The 21,325-nt window shown below is 37.8% G+C and overlaps 1 protein-coding gene across 2 annotated transcripts in view; it reads right to left on the bottom strand.

Annotated features, from left to right (window-relative positions):
• The window catches only part of BLTP3B (bridge-like lipid transfer protein family member 3B), a 120,943-nt gene extending 100,506 nt beyond the window's left edge, over positions 1–20,437 (bottom strand). Inside the window, exons 1-2 of one of the 2 annotated variants that reach the window (XM_025882433.2) lie at positions 20,154–20,437; positions 9,716–9,846 (exon numbers count right to left, since the gene is read on the bottom strand). Coding sequence is in view for 1 of the 2 variants with exons in the window: in XM_025882432.2 (XP_025738217.1) it covers positions 20,154–20,197 (44 nt within the window). In the remaining variant the exon portion in view is untranslated. The remainder of the gene's footprint in view (positions 1–9,715; positions 9,847–20,153) is intronic. The other variant, XM_025882432.2, reaches the window with a different exon arrangement.
• Positions 20,438–21,325: the final 888 nt, after the last annotated feature.

Genomic DNA, 21,325 nt, shown 5'->3' with positions numbered 1-21,325 from the left:
CACACACACACACACACACACACACACACACACACACACACACACTAGGGAAGATGGGTTGTGAGGTATATGAACACTCTTTATACTATCCTTACTGCCTTTCTATCAACCTAAAAGTATTCCCCCAAAAAATATCTTATTTATAAAAATCATTTGAGCTGTATATGGAAGGTTTATCCATTTTGTTGTAAGTAAATTTCATTTTTTTAAAAAGTTATTGCAATAAAAATATCAATTGTTTCCATATCCTAGCAACAATAGGAAACTGAAAATTTTAAAGTACCATTTACACTAGCATAAGTATGAAATTTTTATGGATAAATTTGACAAAAGGTATACAGGACCTATATACTGAAAACCATAAAATGTTGCTGAAATTTTAAAAGACATAAATAAATTGAGGAACATATATGTAGATCAGAAGACTCAATATTTTTTAAGATGTCATTTCTCCTCAAATAGATTTATAGATCCCAAGCAAATACCCACCAGGCTTTTTGGCAGAAACAGGTTGATTCTGGAATTTATATAAATATACAAGACGTGGAATATCAAATTAATTTTGAAAAAGATGAACAGAGTTGGAGGCCTTGTACTACCAATTTCAAGACTTCTTAAAAAGCTACTGTGGGGGGGCGCCTGGGTGGCTCAGTCAGTTAAGCACCTGCCTTCACCTCAGGTCATGATCCCAGGGGCCTGGGATCAAACCAGGCATCAGGCTCCCTTCTCAGTAGAGAGTCTGCTCCTCCCTTCCCCTCTGCTCCTCCCCCTCCCCCTGTTCCTTCTCTCTCTCTCTCAAATAACTAAATAAAATCTTTAAAAAATATATTTTAAAAAAAAAGTTACAGTGGGGCACATGGCAGGCTCAGTTGGTAGAGCATGAAACTTGATCTCAGGGTCATGAGTTCAAGCCCCACATTAAGCATAGTGCTTACTTTAAAAAACAAACAAAAAAAAAAACTACAGTATTCAAGATGGTTTGAGATTGGTGTAAAGATAGACCCATGAACAATGGAACAGAGAGTCCTGAAATAGAACCAAATTTATAGTAAGAGGATTTTCAGCAAAGGCACAAAACCAAATCAATGAGAAATAAATAGGGGTGCCTGAGTGGCTCAGTCTTGATCTCAGCTCAGGTCTTGATCTCAGGGTTGTGAGCTCAAGCGCGCGTGTAGCTTAAAAAAAAAAGATACTATTTTCAAAAAAAAAAAAAAAAAAAAAAAGATACTATTTTCAATAAATTGTGTTGGGTGTTGGAACAACTGTATAGCCACGGCCAAAAGAAGAAGAAGAAAAAAAAAAGAACCTTGATACTTACCTCACACTATAAACAAATATTTAAATAGATCACAGACCAAAATCTAAAAACCGAATCCATAAAATCACTGTAAGAAAATAGAGGAGAAAATCTTGGTGATCTTGAGCCTGTCAAAGATTTCAGAGCACTAAATGAGAAAAATATGCAGTCTTTCTTTTTTTTTTTTTTTTTAAGATTTTATTTATTTAGTGGCGCCTGGGTGGCTCAGTCGTTAAGCGTCTGCCTTCGGCTCAGGTCATGGTCCCAGGGTCCTGGGATTGAGCCCCGCATCGGGCTCCCTGCTCCGCGGGAAGCCTGCTTCTCCCTCTCCCACTCCCCCTGCTTGTGTTCCCTCTCTCGTTGTGTCTCTCTGCCAATAAATAAAATCTTTAAAAAAAAAAAAGAACTCTTACAACTCAAAAATAAGACAACAGATTAATAAAATAAGCAAAAGATTTAAACAGACCCCCAAACCAAAGAAGACATACAGATGGCAGATAAGCACGCGAAAAGATGTACGATATAGCCAGTCAACAGGGAACTGCAAATTAAAACCACACCACTACTTACCACTAAAATGAAAAAATTCAAAGACTGACCATACTGAGCATTCTTGAAGATATGGAGCAACTGGAACTCTCACACACTTGCTGGTGAGAACATAAAATGTACACTTCAGAACGCTGTTTACCAGTTTCTTAAAAACTTATTTATGTACCCACGTATAACTCAACCATCCTACTCCCAGGCGTACACCTAGGAGAAATGAAAAGCATATGTCCTCATAAAGACTTAATACACGAATGTTTACAGCAGCTTTATTTGTAATAGTCCAAAACCAGAAACAACCTAAATGACCATCATCAGGTGAAGGGATAAACACATTATGGCATATTCACAAAGGACTATATTCAGCAGTAAGAGAGAAAGCATATAACAGAACAGATTAATTGCAAAATAATTATGCTGATGGAAAGAGGCCAAAAGAAGGTATATGATTCATTTATATAAAATTCTGGAAAATACACACTAAGTGAAATAAGTAGATTATATAATAATAAAGAATGAGGCAGGAGGGGAGGAAGAAGAGGACTACAAAAGGACGTGAGGAAAATTAAGGGCATATGTCAAAATTTCATCAAACTGTATACCTTAAATATATACAGTTTACTGCATATAAATCAATGATATTTCAATAAAGCTGTTTAAGTCATATATAAAAAATGCTTATACAAGATTGATTTTCTTTACTTGCATATTAAAAAAATAAGCTAAACAAACTATAAATTGAGAATGCTCAATGAAGAACGTAATTTATTATGAGCACACCTTTTCTCTCTCTCTCTCACACACACACACACCTATGTATATTTCCTAATAAAAAAGAAAATGGACTAGTTAACTTAATAAAATACAAGGAAATCAGAATTTTTAAGATATTTGAACCACAGCTTTTTGAAAACCATTCGTAATTTGTCATCTGAAGATATAAGAAGCAATTTTAAACCAAGTTAAAAGACTGAGTAGATCACTCAGCACGGAGTCTGCTTGGGATTCTCTCTCCCTCTCCTTCTGACCCTCCCACTCGTGTTCTCTCTCTCTCTCTCTCAAAACAGATAAAAAAAAAATCTTTAAAAAAAATAAAAAATTAAAAACCGAGTAGATCAACAAACAGCCTTCATACTATCAAAAAATATGAAATAATTTTAGCACCTGAAAAGTTGCACTAATCCAAAGTCTTCATCTTATTATATAAAATGTGAAGCCCATGGGGCTCCTGGGTCGCTCAGTCGTTAAGCATCTGCCTTCGGCTCAGGTCATGATCCCAGGGTCCTGGGATTGAGCCCCACATTGGGCTCCCTGCTCAGTGGAGAGCTTGCTTCTCCCTCTCCCACTCCCCCTACTTGTGTTCCTTCTCTCGCTGTCTCTCCCTGTCAAATAAATAAATAAAATCTTAAAAAAAAAAAAAGTGAAGCCCAAAAGGGTTTAAGTCAACTGCTAAGGTCATATCAAGGCAGAGCCAAGACTATAATCAAATTTGTATAATTTTAACTTAAAAGGGATTTCAATATCAATTACCATATCATTATCATACTGATCGATTTTCAATTCAACAATAATTAATAAACATTTCCTGGGCATTATAGGAGTATATGTCAATTCTTACCTTCAAGGTGCTTTCAATGTCAATTTGAAGCTTATTAAATACTTAAAGACATAAATGTTATTTTCTTCAAAGAAAACTTTAGTGTTAATGGAAGAAGAATCAAGTTATGCTCATAATAATGTTTTTTTTAGTATTCTCAATTTACAGAGTTTGTTTGGCTTGGTTATTTTTATAATACACATGTAAAGGATATCAACCAATCTTGCCTAACTAGTTTTTTCACACTTAAAGAATTGAAAAGTTCTAAAGAATGGAAGAGGTTATAAGTTGGCAGCCTGTGAGCTTTGTTTTACCCACAAATACGTTTTGTCTGTCTGCACAGTGTTTTAAAAAACCTGAATGGGTGGCTAACATTTAAAATGAGTAGACCTTGTATTAAAATCTGGGTTTCCTAATTTTGTTGAAATATTGGAACACCTGACACAACTATACATGCATCCTTCATGGCAAAAACTGAGCAATGATTAGGCTCTTGGGTAACTTAGACAAATAAGACATAATCACTGCTTTCAAAAACCTCAGTTTACTATGAGACAAGCACATAAACAAATCATGGCAGTACGTTACAGTTTACTATGTGCCAAGCACTGTGTGACAGATATTACAATAAAAATGAAAATAGGATAAGATGGAGGTATATGAGAAGTAGTGATCATTTGTTAAAAATACTGTTTAGGGAAGGCTTCATGGAGAAGGCCAAACCTGAGCTATGTTTTTTAAGAGTTAAGTTTCTTCCAGGTGAGAGGACATTTTAGGCATGGCAACAGCATGTTCAAGGTTACAGGATCACATACAGTAGGCATGGATGAAGTACAAGGCACTGGGTAGTTTGTAATGAAATGGAATGCTTTTGAAGGTGGCCTGAAGCCAGATCATGAAGGACTCTTGCATCCCATGCCAAGGAATGTAGATTTCATCCTACACATCTGCATTGTTCCCACAGTGCTCCTAAGAAGATTCATGATTCAACATAGCTGGGAGAAGAAATAAAAAGGGAAAAGATGTAATAGCTGATCGCCCTAATTACTGATTCAACTAAATTACTAAAAGGAAATTTATGAGCATAGCCAGTCTTTGTTCCATTAACAAGAAGCCCTACTTTTTGCCTATCTTATTCAGTTAAGTTCTATTTTAATATTTCTTTGGACAAAAAATTCTACTGTTATAAATAAATTTTTTTAAAAAGTTTGAACATGAGCCAATAAAATTTTTTTACCAATCTTTATGTGATACACATTAACAAAGCAAAGGATAAAAACCATATGATCATCTCAGTAGACACAGAAAAAGCATTTAACACATTTCAACATCTATTTATGATAAAAACATCTATTTATGATAAAAATTCTCAACAAAGTGTGTATTGAAGAAATGTACCCCTCAACATAATAAGGGCCCTAAGACAAATCCATGGCTAACATCCTACTCAACAGTGAAAAGCTTAAGGATTTTCCTCCAAGATCAGGGGCAAGACAAGGATGCTCACTCTCACCACTTTAATTGAACATAGTATTGGAAGTCCTAGCCAGAGCAATTAGGCAAGAAGAAATAAAAGGAATCCAAATTGGAAAGGAAGAAATAAAATTGTCAATTTGTAGATGATATAATACAATATACAGAAAATTCTAAAGACTGCACCAAAAAACTACTAATAAGAATGAATAAATGAATTCAATAAAGTTGCAGGATACAAAATTAACATACAAAAATAGGTTGCACTAATAATGAGTTATCAGAAGTTAAGAAAACAATCCCATTTACAACTGCACTGAAAAGAATAAAATATCTAGGAATAAATTTGACCAGGGAGTGAAAGACCTATATACTCTGTAAGACACTGAGAAACAGAGGACAGCACTGTTGTGGAATGGAAAGATTCCACAAATGGAAAGAATAAATGGAAAGATACGCTGTGCTCATGGAATGAAAAAAATATTGTTAAAATGTCCACACTACCCAAAGCAACCTACAAATTCAATGCAATCCCCATCAAAATACCAATGACATTTTTGATAGAACTAAAACAAAGAATCCCAAAACCTGCCTGGATCCACAAAAAGACCCTGAACGGCAAAAGCAATCATGAGAAAAAACAAAGCTGGAGGTTATCATGCTTCCTGATTTCAAATACTACAAAACTGTTAGTAATCAAAACATTATGGTACTGGCATAAAAACTTAGACACATATATCAAGGAAACAGAAAAGAGAGCCCAGAAATAAACCCATATATATATGTTCAATTAATCTATGACAAAGAAGGCAAGAATATACAATGGGGAAAAAGGTCTCTTCAGTAAATGGTGTTGGGAAAACTGGACAGCCACATGTAAAAAAAATGAAACCGGGTCACTATCTTATACCACATACAAAAATAAATTCAAAATTAATTAAGGACTTGAATGTGAAGCCAGAAACCATGAAACTCCCAGAAAAAAAAAAACAAAAAACAAAAACAAACAGATAGTAAGCTCTCTGATACCAGTCTTAGCCATATTTTTTTTTGAACCACTCTTCTTAGGCAAGGGCAACAAAGGTAAAATAAATAAATGGCACTACATCAAACTACAAGCTTTTGCACAGAAGAAACCAACAACAAAATGAAAAAGTGACCTAACTAAATGAAAGAAGATATTTACAAATCACACATCTGATAAGATGAGGAGAGGATCTGAATAAACAGTGTCCCCAAGGAAGACATACAGATGGCCAATGGACACATGAAAAGATGCTCAACATCACTAATCATCAGGGAAATACAAATCAAAACCACAAGGAGATACCACCTCACACCAGTCAGATTGGCTATTATCAAAAGGACAAAAAATAACAGGTGTTGGTGAGGGTGTGGAAAAAAGGGAACCTTTGTACACTGTTGGTGGGAATGTAAAGTGGTGTAGCCACTATGGAAAACAATATGAAAACACCTCAAAAAATTAAAATTAGAACTACCACACTATCTATCAATTACACCTCTAGATATATATCCAAAAAGCAAAAAACAAAACAAAAAAAACCCCCACCAATTCAAAGAGATATATGCACAACACCTAGGTTCACTGTAGCACTATTTACGATAGCCAAGATATGGAAGCAATCAAATTATCCATCAATAGATGAATGGATATAGAAGCTGTGGTATACACACACATTGGAATATTACTCAGCCATAAAAAAGAATGAACTCTTGCCATTTGCAGCATGGATGGACCTAGAGAGTTTTATGCTAAATGAAGTAAGTCAGACAATGACAAATACCATATGATTTCACTTATATGTGTAATCTAAAAAACGAAGCAAATGAAGAGGCACAACAAAAGGAGACTCACAGATATTAGAAGCAACAATTGACTACCAGACTGGGGAGGGATTGGGGCTCTACAAAATAGATGAAGGGGATTAAGAGGCACAAATTTCCAGTTATAACATAAGTAAGTCATGAGGATATAATGTACTGCATAGGTACTACAGCCAACAATATTGTAACAATTTTGTGTGGTGACAGATGGTAACTAGACTTATTGTGGGGTTCATTTCATAATGTATAAAAATATCACTATGATGGGGGGCCTGGGTGGCTCAGTCAGTTAAGCATTCAACTCTTGATTTCAGCTCCGGTCTTGATCCGAGGGTCATGAGATTAAGCCCTGCGTCCCAGCTCTGCACTCAGCAGGGCTTGGCTTTCTCTCTCCCTCTCACTCTCTCTTTTTCTAAAATAAATAAATAAATCTTTTAAAAAATACATCACTATAGGGGCTCCTGGGTGCCTCAGGGGGCATCTGCCTTTGGCTCAGGTCTGAGCTGCTCAGCAGGGGAGTCTGCTTCTCCCTCTCTCTTTGACCCTCCCTTCTACTCATGCTCTCATTTACTCTCTTTCTCAAATGAATAAATAAAAGATCTTAAAAAAATCACTATGATGTAAACCTGGAATCAATGGGCTACTGTGTGTCAATTATACTTCAATTAAAAAAGAAAATTTTTACCAAGAAATTAAATGGTAAGATTAGCATTTTGAACAGATCTCTCTAGGAATAGTGCCAAGGGTGGAATAAAAAAGTATGAGACCAGAAGGAAATGAGAATGCTTATTTGCAAGAGTAACACAAGAAATGATGAGTTAAATCTGGATATTCAAGTCTTACTGATGTCTACTTGGTGCCAAGAAGTCAGCTATGTGCTAGGTTCAGGAAAAGGAAGATCTATTTAAGAGTTACTTAAATAAAAAGGCATCATAATTTATTAAAATGAGAAGATAAAGAGAGAAAAGGAATTAAGTTTGGTAGGTGACTTGAATAAACAAATGGATAGCTATCGTTGAAACTAAGAATAAAATTGTAACACCTCAGGGGCGCCTGGGTGGCTCAGATGGTTAAGCGTCTGCCTTCGGCTCAGGTCATGATCCCAGAGTCCTGGGATCAAGTCCCACATCGGGCTCCCTGCTCCTTGGGAGCCTGCTTCTCCCTCTACCTCTCTCTCTCTCTCTCTGTCTCTCATGAATAAATAAATAAAATCTTTAAAAAAAAAAAATTGTAACACCTCATCCTCAATAAGCTAAGCACAAACCAGGTCAAATAAAGAGATGTTAAGGAAGTGTAACCTAAAAAAAGCAGGGGATTATAGCTATGATTGTACTTCTGAAGCAAAGGTTCTAGAGGACTTATTAGAGGTATATACAAGACCAGAACCATCTTTGAATGCCTTTATAAACAACATCCTTAAATATCAATATCCTAAAGATAATCTCAAAGGTTTCCCTAATGGTCTATCTAAGGTTAAAGCTTGGCATCTTTCCCTTGGCAATTTTGGTTTAGATCCAGACACCCAAATGATAGCAAAGAATCAAGGCAGACAAGAATACTGGAAAACAATATTTAATTGATCATATCTATACAATTGCTAACACACGGCCAATAAATTTATCAAATGTCACATCACTCCTCTGTAATGAGTTGCACAACTCTGCTCATGGTTAATCTTTTTTTTTTTTTTTTTTTAAGTAATCTCTACACCTGGGCGCCTGGGTGGCTCAGTTGGTTAAGCAACTGCCTTCGGCTCAGGTCATGATCCTGGAGTCCCGGGATTGAGTCCCGCATCGGGCTCCCTTCTCAGCAGGGAGTCTGCTTCTCCCTCTGACCCTACCCCCCCATGATCTATCTCATTCTCTCTCTCAAATAAAATCTTAAAAAAAAAAAAAAGTAATCTCTACACCTAACATGGGGCTTGAACTCACAACCCCAGATCAAGAGTCACATGCTCCAGGGCACCTGGGTGGCTCAGTCTGTTAAGCTTCTGCCTTCGGCTCAGGTCATGATCTCAGGGTCCTGGAATCGAGCCCCACATCGGGCTCCCTGCTCAGCAGGGAGTCTGCTTCTCTCTCTCTCTCTCTCTCTACTCCTCCCCACTGCTCATTCTCTCTCTCAAACAAATAAATAAAATCTTAAAAAAAAAAAGTCACATGCTCCATCAATGAGCTAGCCAGGTGCCCCAATCATGGTTAATGTTTAATTACCAATTTCTCACTAAACTTTTAGAATAGTTCAAAGTAGTTATGTGGATAAATTTCCTAAGCACTAGAAGTGTTCAATGATACAAGTTTCTAGATTTTTCATTAAGTCCAACTTGAAATTCAGTGCCATTTCCATGAATCTGGTTTTATAACATAATTACTTTCCCTGATAATGAATTTTTAAAAGGGGTAAGGGGAGAGGGGAAGTAATAAATGGGGTGGCAAGTCCTTACATTCCTCAAGAACTCTATTTTCACTGCTGTTCATAAGAATTACTTCAATCTCTTTGATAAAGATCATAATTAACATTAAATACACAAAATACTCTTAAGTCCTTCAATGAGAAGTGATGAAAACATTCTCTTTATCAAGAGGCTTCATACCTCATTAATTACATTAGACTATGAAATCTTACCCATTAAAGAGTAGATCAAATACTAATTACTATTTCCAAATAGCTGACTGTAAGTTATAAAACTCTTTTAACAACAGAAAGAGTTGGTTATAACTTCAAATGCATTGCCAAACCTTATATATTAGAAAAGCCACTCTAAGAGAGGACCTGCATGAGCCTAGAGCTACTGTTAAAAAAAAAAAAAAAGAAAAGAAAAAAGAAATCAGTATCTGACTAGTACAGTAAGAATTAGAAAATATTCTCAAAGTATCTTTATGTGGGGCAAAATAAGTGCTTGCATTTATAAAAAGAAAGAAAAAGAAACCAAAAATGATGGGGAACAGAAGTATTACCTGAGGGCAGGAAATTCAGACAAAAGGTCCCTATTCCTGGTGAAAGCAAGTAGTCAGTTCCCAGGGTTTCTTAGACTCCTTGATTATGAAATTCACAGCACACCAATCTCCACCACAGCCAGCAGGGATCGCTGCAGGGAATGGGTACACAGGGGACATAGGAGGGAGCAAATTTAAGGGAAGGAAGAGGAAAGGAATGATATGATAAAAATATTTAGCTGTGATGCACTTAAAAAAATACAGTTGTATTTCACACTGGAATAACTAAAGGCAACACTGCTTAAATTCTAAGATAAATTAACCATTTGTGATTTCCCTCATTCTCTCTACCACTGGTATTATTACTACTGATATTTTTTTAATTTTATATTAAAAATATTAACAAAAATGAAATAACTCTGTTGTACAAAAGCTATATGAAGACTGAACTGTGTAATTCAACATTAAATCAAACCAAATAGGACAAGCACTCTAAAAGATAAGCAATTTACAAATACAAATTATCAAATTAGTTTAACTGCTAAAAAGCCCATTTAAAACTGTAATCTTCAATTCATTTTATGGAGAATACCAAAAAGTAAAGTTAGCTATGAAAATTAACCCACAAACCAAAGAGAGATCCAGCAATAAATTACATCTATACATACAAAAGCAAGTCAGAGAACTAGAGTATTTATAAAAAAAAAAGTTTTTAATCTAAATTTCTTGGATATGAGTCATCTGCCAAAAATGTATTCAGGACAACCAATTTACATCCTATAAATTCTATGAAGGCCAAAGCTAATCTATTCTCTAGTCAGCTGAAAATGTTTCTGAACAACTATGTATAACAATACTGTGCCAGATGCTGAAGGTACAACAGCAAACAAGATAAACACAATCACTGCCTTCAGAATGCAGTCTGTCAGGGTGATTCTGCCCTTAACGAGATGACAATCTAGAGGGCACCTGGCTGGCTCAGTCGGTGGAGTTCAAGTCTTACTTACATTCATGAGTTCAAGCCTTATGTTAGGCATGGAGCCTACTTAAAAAAAAGAAAGAAAGAAACTAAAAAATAGAGATGACAATCTACAGAACTAAAACATGGAAATTTTTGTTGTAATAAAATATTTTAAGACCTAAAGGAATTAAAAAATGAAGACCAATGAAGACTAGCCGACCTAGTTAAAGCTGCCTATTAAGATGTACAAGTAAAATGAGGCCCGAGAGGATGACCTGGCAAGAAGGAATGTAAACAATCTGGCTACAGTAATAAGACAACAAAAGATGGGTGAAACAAAAAAGGGATAGAAAGTTTAGTATCAGAAAACAGTAGAAAAAAACTGCAGCCAAGTTTCTAGGAACTAAAGGCGCTGGGTGGCTCAGTCAGTTAAGCGTCTGACTCCTTGTTTCAGCTCAGGTCATGATCTCAGGGCCTGGGATGGAGCCCAATTCCCCTGCCGACCTTGGGGAATCTGCTTGAGGATTCTCTCCCTTTCCCTCTGCCCTCCCCGCACTCATGTGTACATACTCTCGCTCTCTCTAAGGTAAATATAGAAATCTTTTTTAAAAAATAAACTATCCTTAACTTCTCTAACTGCTTTAAATATTCCCTTGGTATGCATGACACTGTCAAGCAAACAGATTTAGTTAACTATCCATTTTATATCACATAAATTGTCATTTATGTATTTTTATTTCATTATTTCTTTACAGTTTCTCTGGACTTAGACCACCTCTGTCTCAATGTCTCTACTTCCATTAAAGTTGCATACAGTACTTTGTGCCTATCTCTTAAGACTTACATTTTATCCTGGAATCTACTTAATCATCTACCATACTGTTTTAAGAAGGCATTTATAGTTCTTAACTTCACATATATCTTACAGATCTTCTGTAAGTATTGGTGGAAAGAATAAATGCATGATTTATCAATGCAAATAATCACACTTAAAATACTCCTTAAAGATAATATAAACCTTAGATTTTATGATGCCCCTTTTTATGTATAGTTCATTTATATATAAAGTTCCATCACAGCAGAAGAAAACTTTGGAATAGGAACTGAATTTAGTAAACAACATGGTTTTGGCAAATTTTAAAATGAATTTTCTGGTATTTCTAAGTTTCTCTCTAAATATTAATTCCTAAAATAAAATTACAAACAACAGTAGAGGAAAACAACACTTGATGTTATACTAGCAGTGGCAAAAAGAAGCCAGAGAGCTCTCTTTTATTTTTGGGTAGAAGGGTACATATACATATAGCTAAAATTAAGTCTTAAAGAAGAGACTAATCTAGAGATTCAAAATTTATATATTACATTCATTTTGGCTGGGAGAAATCTCAAAATAAGTAAATGAATTATCAGACAGACTAACAATAAATCTAATATCTGAAAAAATAAATAACTATTATACTCTGAATCATATTTGTTTCAGCTCTCAACTTTGTTTTAATAACTTTGTCTTGATGTGGTAACTGCTTGTATTTCACTCATGGAAACAGTCATAAAGTTACACCTGTAACTTACATTCAATCTGAGCTCCAGTCACTAATAACAACTAAATACCAATATTTAACAGAAATATTAAATTATTCATCCTAATATATGCAAAATAATGTGCAGCATTTAGAACACATATAACTGATAAGAGATCAACTTACTAAGGAAATGTTCAGATTGAAGCATTAAGGCAAAGTGTAATATTGCAAAAAAAATTATGCAAGTATAAAGAAATGGAGAAATTGTGCTTTCCCAATTTCACAGAACTGCTAAGTCAAAAGGCTATGTTTCCCAAGCTTCAAAGGACTACAGAGTCAAAGGACTTCCAAATAATAAAAGAATCTCCTAAGGGATACTGCAACAGGATGGTGAAATACCACAAAAGAGTAGTAAGACTGAAATTTTATAATAAATGCTGAAAATAGAGCAAAAGCCTGAGGAGGCAGCATAGAATAATCATATTAAAAGAGTACTGGATCAGTAACTTAACCACTTAATACTACCTGTCAAACCCTGGGCAAATCACAAATCCTAACGTTTTAATAATTTCCTTCTCAGAGACCGGAACAAATCTCTTCTGATTCTAGAATGGTAATATTACAACATCCAATGGACCAAGCATCTAAGTCCCCTTTCAACTAAAGTCTGCAAATCTATCTCCTGAAACTAGCTTCTGAAGAATCAATATCTGGTTTTAGTTGGAAATTAGTGTGAAAAAAATGGTCACCTGCTTGATACCTCTACATAGTATACTTAATAGCAAAAAATACAACACTATAAAGTCCACCCCTTAAAATTCATCTCACAATTCACTTCACTGTAATTATGTACTGCATAAACCAAAGGATAACCACACGCAAAACACTTGATACTGGTGCTGCAGACATGTGAACCAGACTAACACCATGATGGCTGCTCCGTGACCTGAAGTCTTCTTGAATACAGCCCCCATTCCCATTCTTTCCTTTTGTTTAACAGCACCCTTAAGTACACCCTTGGAGCATAACATTTTGGAACTGCTCTGGAGATATGACTATGATACTTACCTATTCTCAAACATGCTCCTCCCTGGTGGTCTCCTAGCATGTACTCCCCAGCCCCTAGAGCTATAAAAGCAGGTTTCCCAAAAGGTGGTGTTGTGGAGATCTACCCACTTGCAGCCCCCCAAGATATGCTTCTGTCCATTAGTCCCCCTAAAAACCATTTCTCATCAAGCTGAACTTGGTGTTTTTCTTCAGTTACGGTTCCTTTGGCCTTTGAAGGTTGCTTTGCACATACTTCCATTTCACAGAACAGCAGACTAAAATGTGTAATCTAAATTAGTTCACAAATAAAAGGAATCTCCTTTCAGATATCTAACAGGCATCCAAATTAATATATCAAAACCAAACTCCTTATCTCTCTACCTTAAGCCTGCCTCTCCTGCACTCTTCTACGTAGTTAACAGCAACTCCATCTTCTCAGTTCCTTATGTCATGACTGTTCTTTCTCTCTCAATCCACATGTTACCTGTCAGCAAATTCTGTGGTTCTACCTTTGAGATACATCTAGAACCTGTCTCTATCTCAACAAGTCCACTGCATCAACACAGGTCCAAGTCAAAACCTTTCTCACCTGGATAGTTAACACTTTTAATTGGCCTCCTGCTTCTGCCCTTGTCCTCCTATTACTTATTTCCCACATAGCTGCAGAGTAATCCTTGGCTCAAAGCCTTGCTTCCAATCTCACTCAAGGTAAAAGCTGAAGTCATTACAAGGCCCCAAAAGGTCTGGCCCTGTCTTCTCTTTGATGCATCTTCCTCTACTTACCTCACTCCTCACTCCACTCATGTTGGTGGCCTTGATATATTTCAAAAATGATAAGCAAGCTTCCACTTCTGGATCCTTGCATTTACTTCCATTACCTCTTTCATATCTCTTCTCAAATATCACCTTTTCAATCAGGCCTTCCTGATCACCAGATTTAAAACTGCAAACTCTACCCTTACCTCCCTGCACTTTCTATCCCCTTTCCCTGTGTTATACTTTTAATAGCACTTTCCACAAACTGATATAATGTACTTCACTCTTTTACTATCAGCCTCCTTTGATTAAAAATGTAAATGCCACTGAAAGCAGGGATTCTAGCCACAGCACTATGGACTAGCGCATGGTACAAAGTAGCACTCAGTAAATATTTGCTAAATAACTGTTATATATCTAGTGTCAAAACCAACAGTATTGGGGGTTATTTTAAAAAGAATACTGTCAATTTAAGTAACTAAAAATTACTTTTAAAATTCCCAAAATTACAAAAGTAAATTTATTTCTATTCCTAAAAGGTAATAATTAACTCAATTTTTTCCCAGTTGCCCAATCCAAGTAAATCAAATCTCACAAACTTCATATGGCAATATATTTCTAAAAACAGGTTACATTTAGTGATCCTACTCATGCTTCCTATGCCACAAGAGGAATCACTGAAGTTTCCCAAGAGCTGAGACCATGTCTTACCCATCTTTGTATCTCCAATGCCCAGTGTTCAAGAACCTGATAAACATAAACTCTCAAAATTATTTATTGAGCTTTACCATAAAAGTGAAAGATGTAATTAGCCTATCAATAATTACACAAAATTATCATTTGAAAAAATAATTTCCGACGGTCTAAATCATGTTCTGTTTCCTTTCAAGAATGTTTAATTCAGGAATGATTATAGACCTAGTCATTACAAGGCCCCACAAGGTCTAGCCTGGTTTTCTCTTTGATCTCATCTTCCTCTACTCACTTCACTCCTCACTCCACTCCAGAAGATTATATGCACCTTAACGTCTCTTCAGCAATTCAGTTCAATGGCCTTAATGGATACCTTGCTCTAAATTAGGCCTAATCCTCCTTTGAAATTTTAAACTTTAATACTTTTAGACAAAACCTCCAATCCTTCCAGTTCTCTCATTTGTTTTTCTCAACTGCTCTCCCACCCAGATAAAATTTCCAATCCTTTGATGGTTCTTTCCAGACTATCAGCTGCTGTTCCCCCCTTTTCTTCCTTTCACAGTGTAAGCTATTCCATGAATACACCGTGAGGCACCCTAAAGTCTCTATCACTTTGCCATTCAGTCACAAGACCTGGCAAGAGTTCAACCTTTCCTAATCTCCCTAACATATATTCCAAATATTCAACAATCTTCCCAAGGCACCCTCTCTTTCTATTTGTTCCTTCCCTTAGTTTAGGGAACATATCTTGTTGAGACTGTCAAGTGGTTTCTCCTACCTAGATCATTAGAACTGGTCTGGATCCAATCCCTTTCCAAGTATGGTTCCCTGACCTTCCATAAATTCTGTAGGATAATATCCCTACAATACATGACTTTTCTATTTAAGTTAATCAGAGACCCTCCATAGACTCTCTATTTCCACCACAGTCAACTGCTCCTGAACCCTGGATTCCAAAACCAAACTGATAACCAAGCATCTTTAATGATCATGTCCCTCTTTTGTCTGGAATTCTTTATTAGCAGTCACCTCCCAGGATGAAGTTCAATTTCTTTAACATAGAAAATGAGGCACTCTGAAATCTAATTTAGTTCAGTGCCTATTAAAGATACCAAATGGAACAGCAAGCCACACTCAAAACAGTTCTACCTATGACCATATCTTTGCTTTATGACCCTTTGCCATTTTTAACTGGTCCATGTTGGTAAGCAGAACTGAGCCAAACAGGTTCTCTCTCCCAGGAATCTCAAACTTGACAGGAAAGACCACAGATTGGGAGTTGTGAGAGGTAGAAGCAGTGGTGCTCAACCAAGAGAGATTTTACTCTAAGGGGACATTTGTCAATGCCTGGAGTGCTACTGGCATCTAGTGGGTAGAGACCAGAGATGCTGCTAAACATCCCACAAACACAGAGCAGAGCTTCACAACAAAGAATTATCTTGTCCAATGAGGTTTTAGGAGCTGGTTAGGTCTGCCCTTCCCGGACTTGGTGACCCACCCCAACAGCTTTCTGTTACATTTCCTCTATTACCTAAGTTAAACAGAGATTTTTGTTGTTTGCAGACAAAATAACCTTAAGTTGCACAGTACCTAGTTCAAACATCTGACATGCTTGTATACTTCAAACCAGTTTCTCAATCTCAAAACTACTGACATTTGGGCAATATAACTATTTGTTGTGGCAGACTGTGCTGTGTACACAGCATGTTTAGCAGCATTCCTAGCCTCTATTCCCCTCCCCCCCAAGTTGTGACAATCAGAAATGTATACAGACATTGCCAAATGTCCCGTAAGGGGCAAAATCACCTCTGACTGAAAACCAGGACTTTAAACTATACAAAGACTCCACCCAGGTGTGGTGAATATCTGTCCTGCCAACTCCCACTTCCAGTTAACCTTGTGTCCAGCATAGTATGTACTAGCCAAAGGGAAAAAAGCATGGGAGGAAGGGAAGAGGGAGCATTTGTATGGGAATCTTTTACTCCTTTTCACGTCCTGGCTTAAATATATTCTATCTTCCAGCTTCTATTTTCCTCCTCTTCTTTGCTCTAGCACACAAGTACAAATGCACAGTAACATGAGGCCTTGAAAGGTAGCTCCTGTTCTTATTTCTTTTCTTACATTTGTTATAACTTTTCTTTAGAACTCTCCATTCCTTTTTGAAAAAATACTCTCCTAGAGAAGCCTCTAAAACATATTCTGTGCTGGTTATAGTATGAAAGATCAGAGTAATTTCTCTTCAAAGGCTTTTCCTGTTTCACTTCTCTTAAAATATAAGTAGTCCAACCCCCACCCCCACTACACAAACACACATACACATACACACACTCCCATCATCCTCTTGCCCTGCCCCCTTGCCCAATCCCCCCAGCTCTGCTCCTTCTCTCTCCCTCCCTCCTGTTCAGTTTCAGATCAGTTCCAAGTACACAAACTATTTTTATTAATAATGCAACAGATGCTTAGGATACAAACTAAACAACAATTAGGCAGGGAACAAGTATACAGATTTACACTTCTCAAACAGTTCAACATTTACTTAAAGCATTTATTAATCTCTTAAGAATTTCTCTTTTATACTTTTCCACTATGCCAGTTTCTCAAACCCCTATATCTGCCTAACACTGGTTTTAATGTTAGAATTTCCCCATACTTCAATCTCAAGGCTCAGAGTAAGCATTCTTTCTCCTGTTGGTTCCTATAAAGTCTTATTCCTTACTAGAAGACCCCATATAGAAAGGGTCATTTTCCTAGTCCTTCCTTTCCAAGACAACAAAGGCTCATTTATTCAATGATTCAGTTACAGCAACTGGTCATACCCAATATCTGTGATAATACTGGTGGCATATAGTCTTACCTCAGTTAAGAAAACGTGAGGGAAAGTCAATGCTTTGGTGCCATTCATTAAAAAAATAGTTGAGTGCCTACATTATGCTAGATTCAAAACAAAATCCCTGCCATTATGTAGTTTACATTCAAGTGAAGAAGACAAAGAAAAAGCATATATAGATAAATAGATAGATAGATAGATAGATAGATAGATAGATAGATACAGGCAGAGAAGGATGAAAGGGTGGTCAGGTAAGGCCTCCTTTGAGGTGCCATGAGAGCATCAACTGGCCACAAGAAATGTCTATTATTCCAAGATAATGTGTTCTAAGTATTTCCTGTTAAAAATTATTAAATTGTCCTCCAGATGATTACTTCAATATAGAGACATCTTTAATACTGGATAATTTGTAAAATTACGCTTGATCCCAGGTAATTTCAAAAGTTCACCCCTACTTGAATAACTGTAATTTATCACAACACCCGCCTTATTTCATCTCTTGTCCTTTACATTTATAAATAACTATTTTTCTTCGATGACAGCAGTAAGATTAATAGATGAATATGAATTTGACACTCTTTAATCACCTGAGTTGTTCTGAAATATGAAATAACCAGGAATTCAAGTGTTTTCAAAAACTCACTTTTGTACTCAGCCATAAAAAAGAATGAGATCTTGCCATGTGCAACACCATGGAGGGACTAGAGGGTTTTATGCTAAGTGAAATAAGTCACACAGAGAAAGACAAATACCATATGATTTCACTTATATGTGGAATCTAAAGAAGGAAACAAACAAAAAGCAGAAACAGATCCATAAATACAAAGAACAAACATGGTTGGCAGAGTGAAGGGTGTGGGGGGGCAAAATGGGTGAAGGGAAGTGAAAGGTACAGGTTTCCAGTATGTAATGATTAAGTCACAGGGATGAAAGGTAGAAAAGTGGAAAGGTAGAAAGGTAGAAAAAGAAAGAAAGAGAAAGAAAAAGAAAGAAAGAAAGAAAGAGAGAAAGAAAGAAAGAAAGAAAGAAAGAAAGAAAGAAAGAAAGAAAGAAAGAAAGAGAAAGGGGCATACCCATGACCAAAGGTGCAAAAACAAAAATCCTCATCTCTGAAAAAAAAAAATCCTCATTACTATTTACCACAAAGGTATTAGAAATCATACAGATTAAAAAGTACTCCTAAGGACTCAATTCTGAATATGTGAAATAAGCCATCACCTTTGCTCTTAATTTTTAAGAGCCTTTCTCAACTGGAGTTCTGCAAGAGAATTAAACGAACACCCTAAGCCACTCATTGATTGAATTAACTTTCTTCCCAAGCATCTGGAATGGAACTAGCCATGTATCATCATCCTTGGAAGAAAAAGTCAAATCATTTTCTGTAGGTCTCAATTTTCTTGTGGAATGGAGTATGACAAAGGCTAGAGGACATCTCATTAAGTCAGACATTACCTAAATAATAATTAAAAAGATAAAACCTTTTTCCAAAATAAGATAATTCAGTATCAGACCATATGTGCAATATTAAAACTTTCCCATTAGTGATATTAAGAAATGTATATTCATAAATGTTGCTATAATTTGCTACTTTTTAAAAAAAGTTATATCTTAATGTTTTAAGTTTAGATAACATTTGCTGATTCACAGAAATGTTGATTTTGTTCCGCAATGTACAACCTGTGGTACTCAATGATCTGGAGAATCAAGAATTGTCTTTACCATATAAACATACCAGTATACCCAAGTTTTTTCCTAATATCATTAACTTACAAATAACAGAGAAAAGGGTCATAACCAAGTGCTTTGAATTCGCTGTTAAGTTGGAAACAAGATCCCACATTTAGCCTGTGTCTTGAGACAAAAATGGAGAAGTCAGAAGTAACAAACTGCCAGCTTTACTGAGTCATGTTTCTGACTAAAACCGCGTTATGAAATGGAAAGAATGACAAGTATTGTGTTTATCACCACAGATGTTGACTACCTTAATTTATGGATCTCAAATTTTAAAAAAACAAAAAACTGTTTTGCCAGAATGATGTGGAACTAAAACGACTCCAGAAAGAACTTGCCAAAGCTGGGAACTCTATTTACCTAAAACAAACCCTAACTGTGCAAACAGGCACACCCTCTAATGCATCAGAGTGGGAACGGCGAGGTGGGGGGTGAGTTCAGAAACTAACAAGGTTAACATTTCACGGAGAAGACAAGCCTCAGCGCAAAGAGTCCAAACCGCTCCAGACGCCCTCGGTTAGCGCTCTGCTCCGAATGGAGGCGAGCACGGAGCTCGGATTCACCCTGCCACATAAATCCCCAGGCTCCGCGCAGGACCGCCCAAGCCGGGTCCCCGGGACGCCCCCAGACGCCGCGTCGGGGAGCGATCTCAGCGCGCTGCCTCCCTCCGCCGCCCTCCACGCTGCTCCGCGAGCCGGCTGGGGGAGAACCCGTCCAAGGGGCCGACTCTTGACGCCAGAGCCGGACGCCGCAGGCGACGGGAGATCGGGGCCGCGACCCCCTGCCCCAGCTAGACCTGGCAGCTCAAGAGTCGCCTCCCGCACAACTACCAGTCCCCGCCGCCCCCGAGGCTGTGAGCAGCCCCCCGAGACGGCTAGGGCGGAGGCGGACTGGCCTCCCACGCCCGAGGCTCTAGCTGACCTGGAGAGGTGCTTCAGGATCTGTTTCTTGATGAGCCCAGCCATGGTGCCGCGGCAGGAGGCGTCGCGCTCTCTCCGCGTTTTTCACTGCCTCCTCTCTTCGTGGCTGCCTCCTTGTTGTCCGGACTAACCCGGCCGGAGGAGAGTCGCCTGAGCTCTCACGCCCGGGAGAGACCGGAGGCCCCGGCCGAGGCCACAGCCGCCGCCGCTGGTACCGAGGACCGCGAGCATCGCTCTCAGGCTGCCGTGGCCGCCGCCGGCGCCATCTTGGCTGCAGCATCACCTAGGGGACCTGGGGGAGGGCGGGGCGGCGCGGACTCGGCGTGGGGCGGGGCAACGCAGGCTCCGACCCGCGCGGGAAGTGTGCTGCCCCGCCACCCTTGTCCGGGACTGGCCGCGTGTCGTTCGCCGCCCTGATGCTACTGGGTGCTTTGATTCCCAATCCCAGAACCTTCTTGTGTTTTACAGTCCTCCCTCTCCACTCTGGTCTTGTTCCGGTCTCCATTACTGAGTGCTCCGTCCACATCCTACTTTTAATTTTTCAGAATTTGGGGCACAAACTGCCCTGCTTGCTTTGCTCTCTACCTGGTCTACCTAGCTTTCTTCATATTCTTGCCTCAGTTTCTTCTTTTCTAAGCTGTTCCCCCCCTCCCCGCCCCCCCATGCTATGATCTAATGTTTTCTCTGGTGATTCCAGTTCTAAGGGAACTAGAAGTTGACAACGTGTCTTAAAGGAGCCCAGGACCCGGGAATTAGAAGTCCCAAACTCAAGTCCTGGCTGTATTGTATTCTAGCCGTTTTAACCTGGAGAAAATAATGTCCTTAGTTTTAGCCTTAATCATCTATAAAATAGGTTAATAATGTATTCTTTACCCACTTCTCTAGGTTGTTGTATCTAAGATAATAAGAATGTAAAATTTCACTTGAAAGTTTCTATAAAAAGGAAGGAAATTATTGAAATAGAACTACTACAGCTCTGAACCTCCACCTCACCCAGCCTCAAACCAACATTTTCAGAAGGGAAAATGACCACCCAATGATGTCTAAAGGAGGAAAAGAAATTACACTACCTCTGAGGGATGTATCAGGAAGAAATGTGGTTATGGGTGGGGAAGAGGAGGTAGTTCACATACAGTCCAACAACCAGGCTCTTTCTGTAGAAAGGAAAGTTGA

The sequence above is a fragment of the Callorhinus ursinus genome, unplaced genomic scaffold (assembly GCF_003265705.2).
Source record: "Callorhinus ursinus isolate GAN/ISIS: 27379988/994484 unplaced genomic scaffold, GSC_fseal_2.0 scaffold14, whole genome shotgun sequence".
Classification (NCBI taxonomy): domain Eukaryota; kingdom Metazoa; phylum Chordata; class Mammalia; order Carnivora; family Otariidae; genus Callorhinus; species Callorhinus ursinus.
The sequence above is the reverse complement of the archived record's forward strand: the minus strand, read 5'-3'. Positions and strand labels throughout refer to the sequence as shown.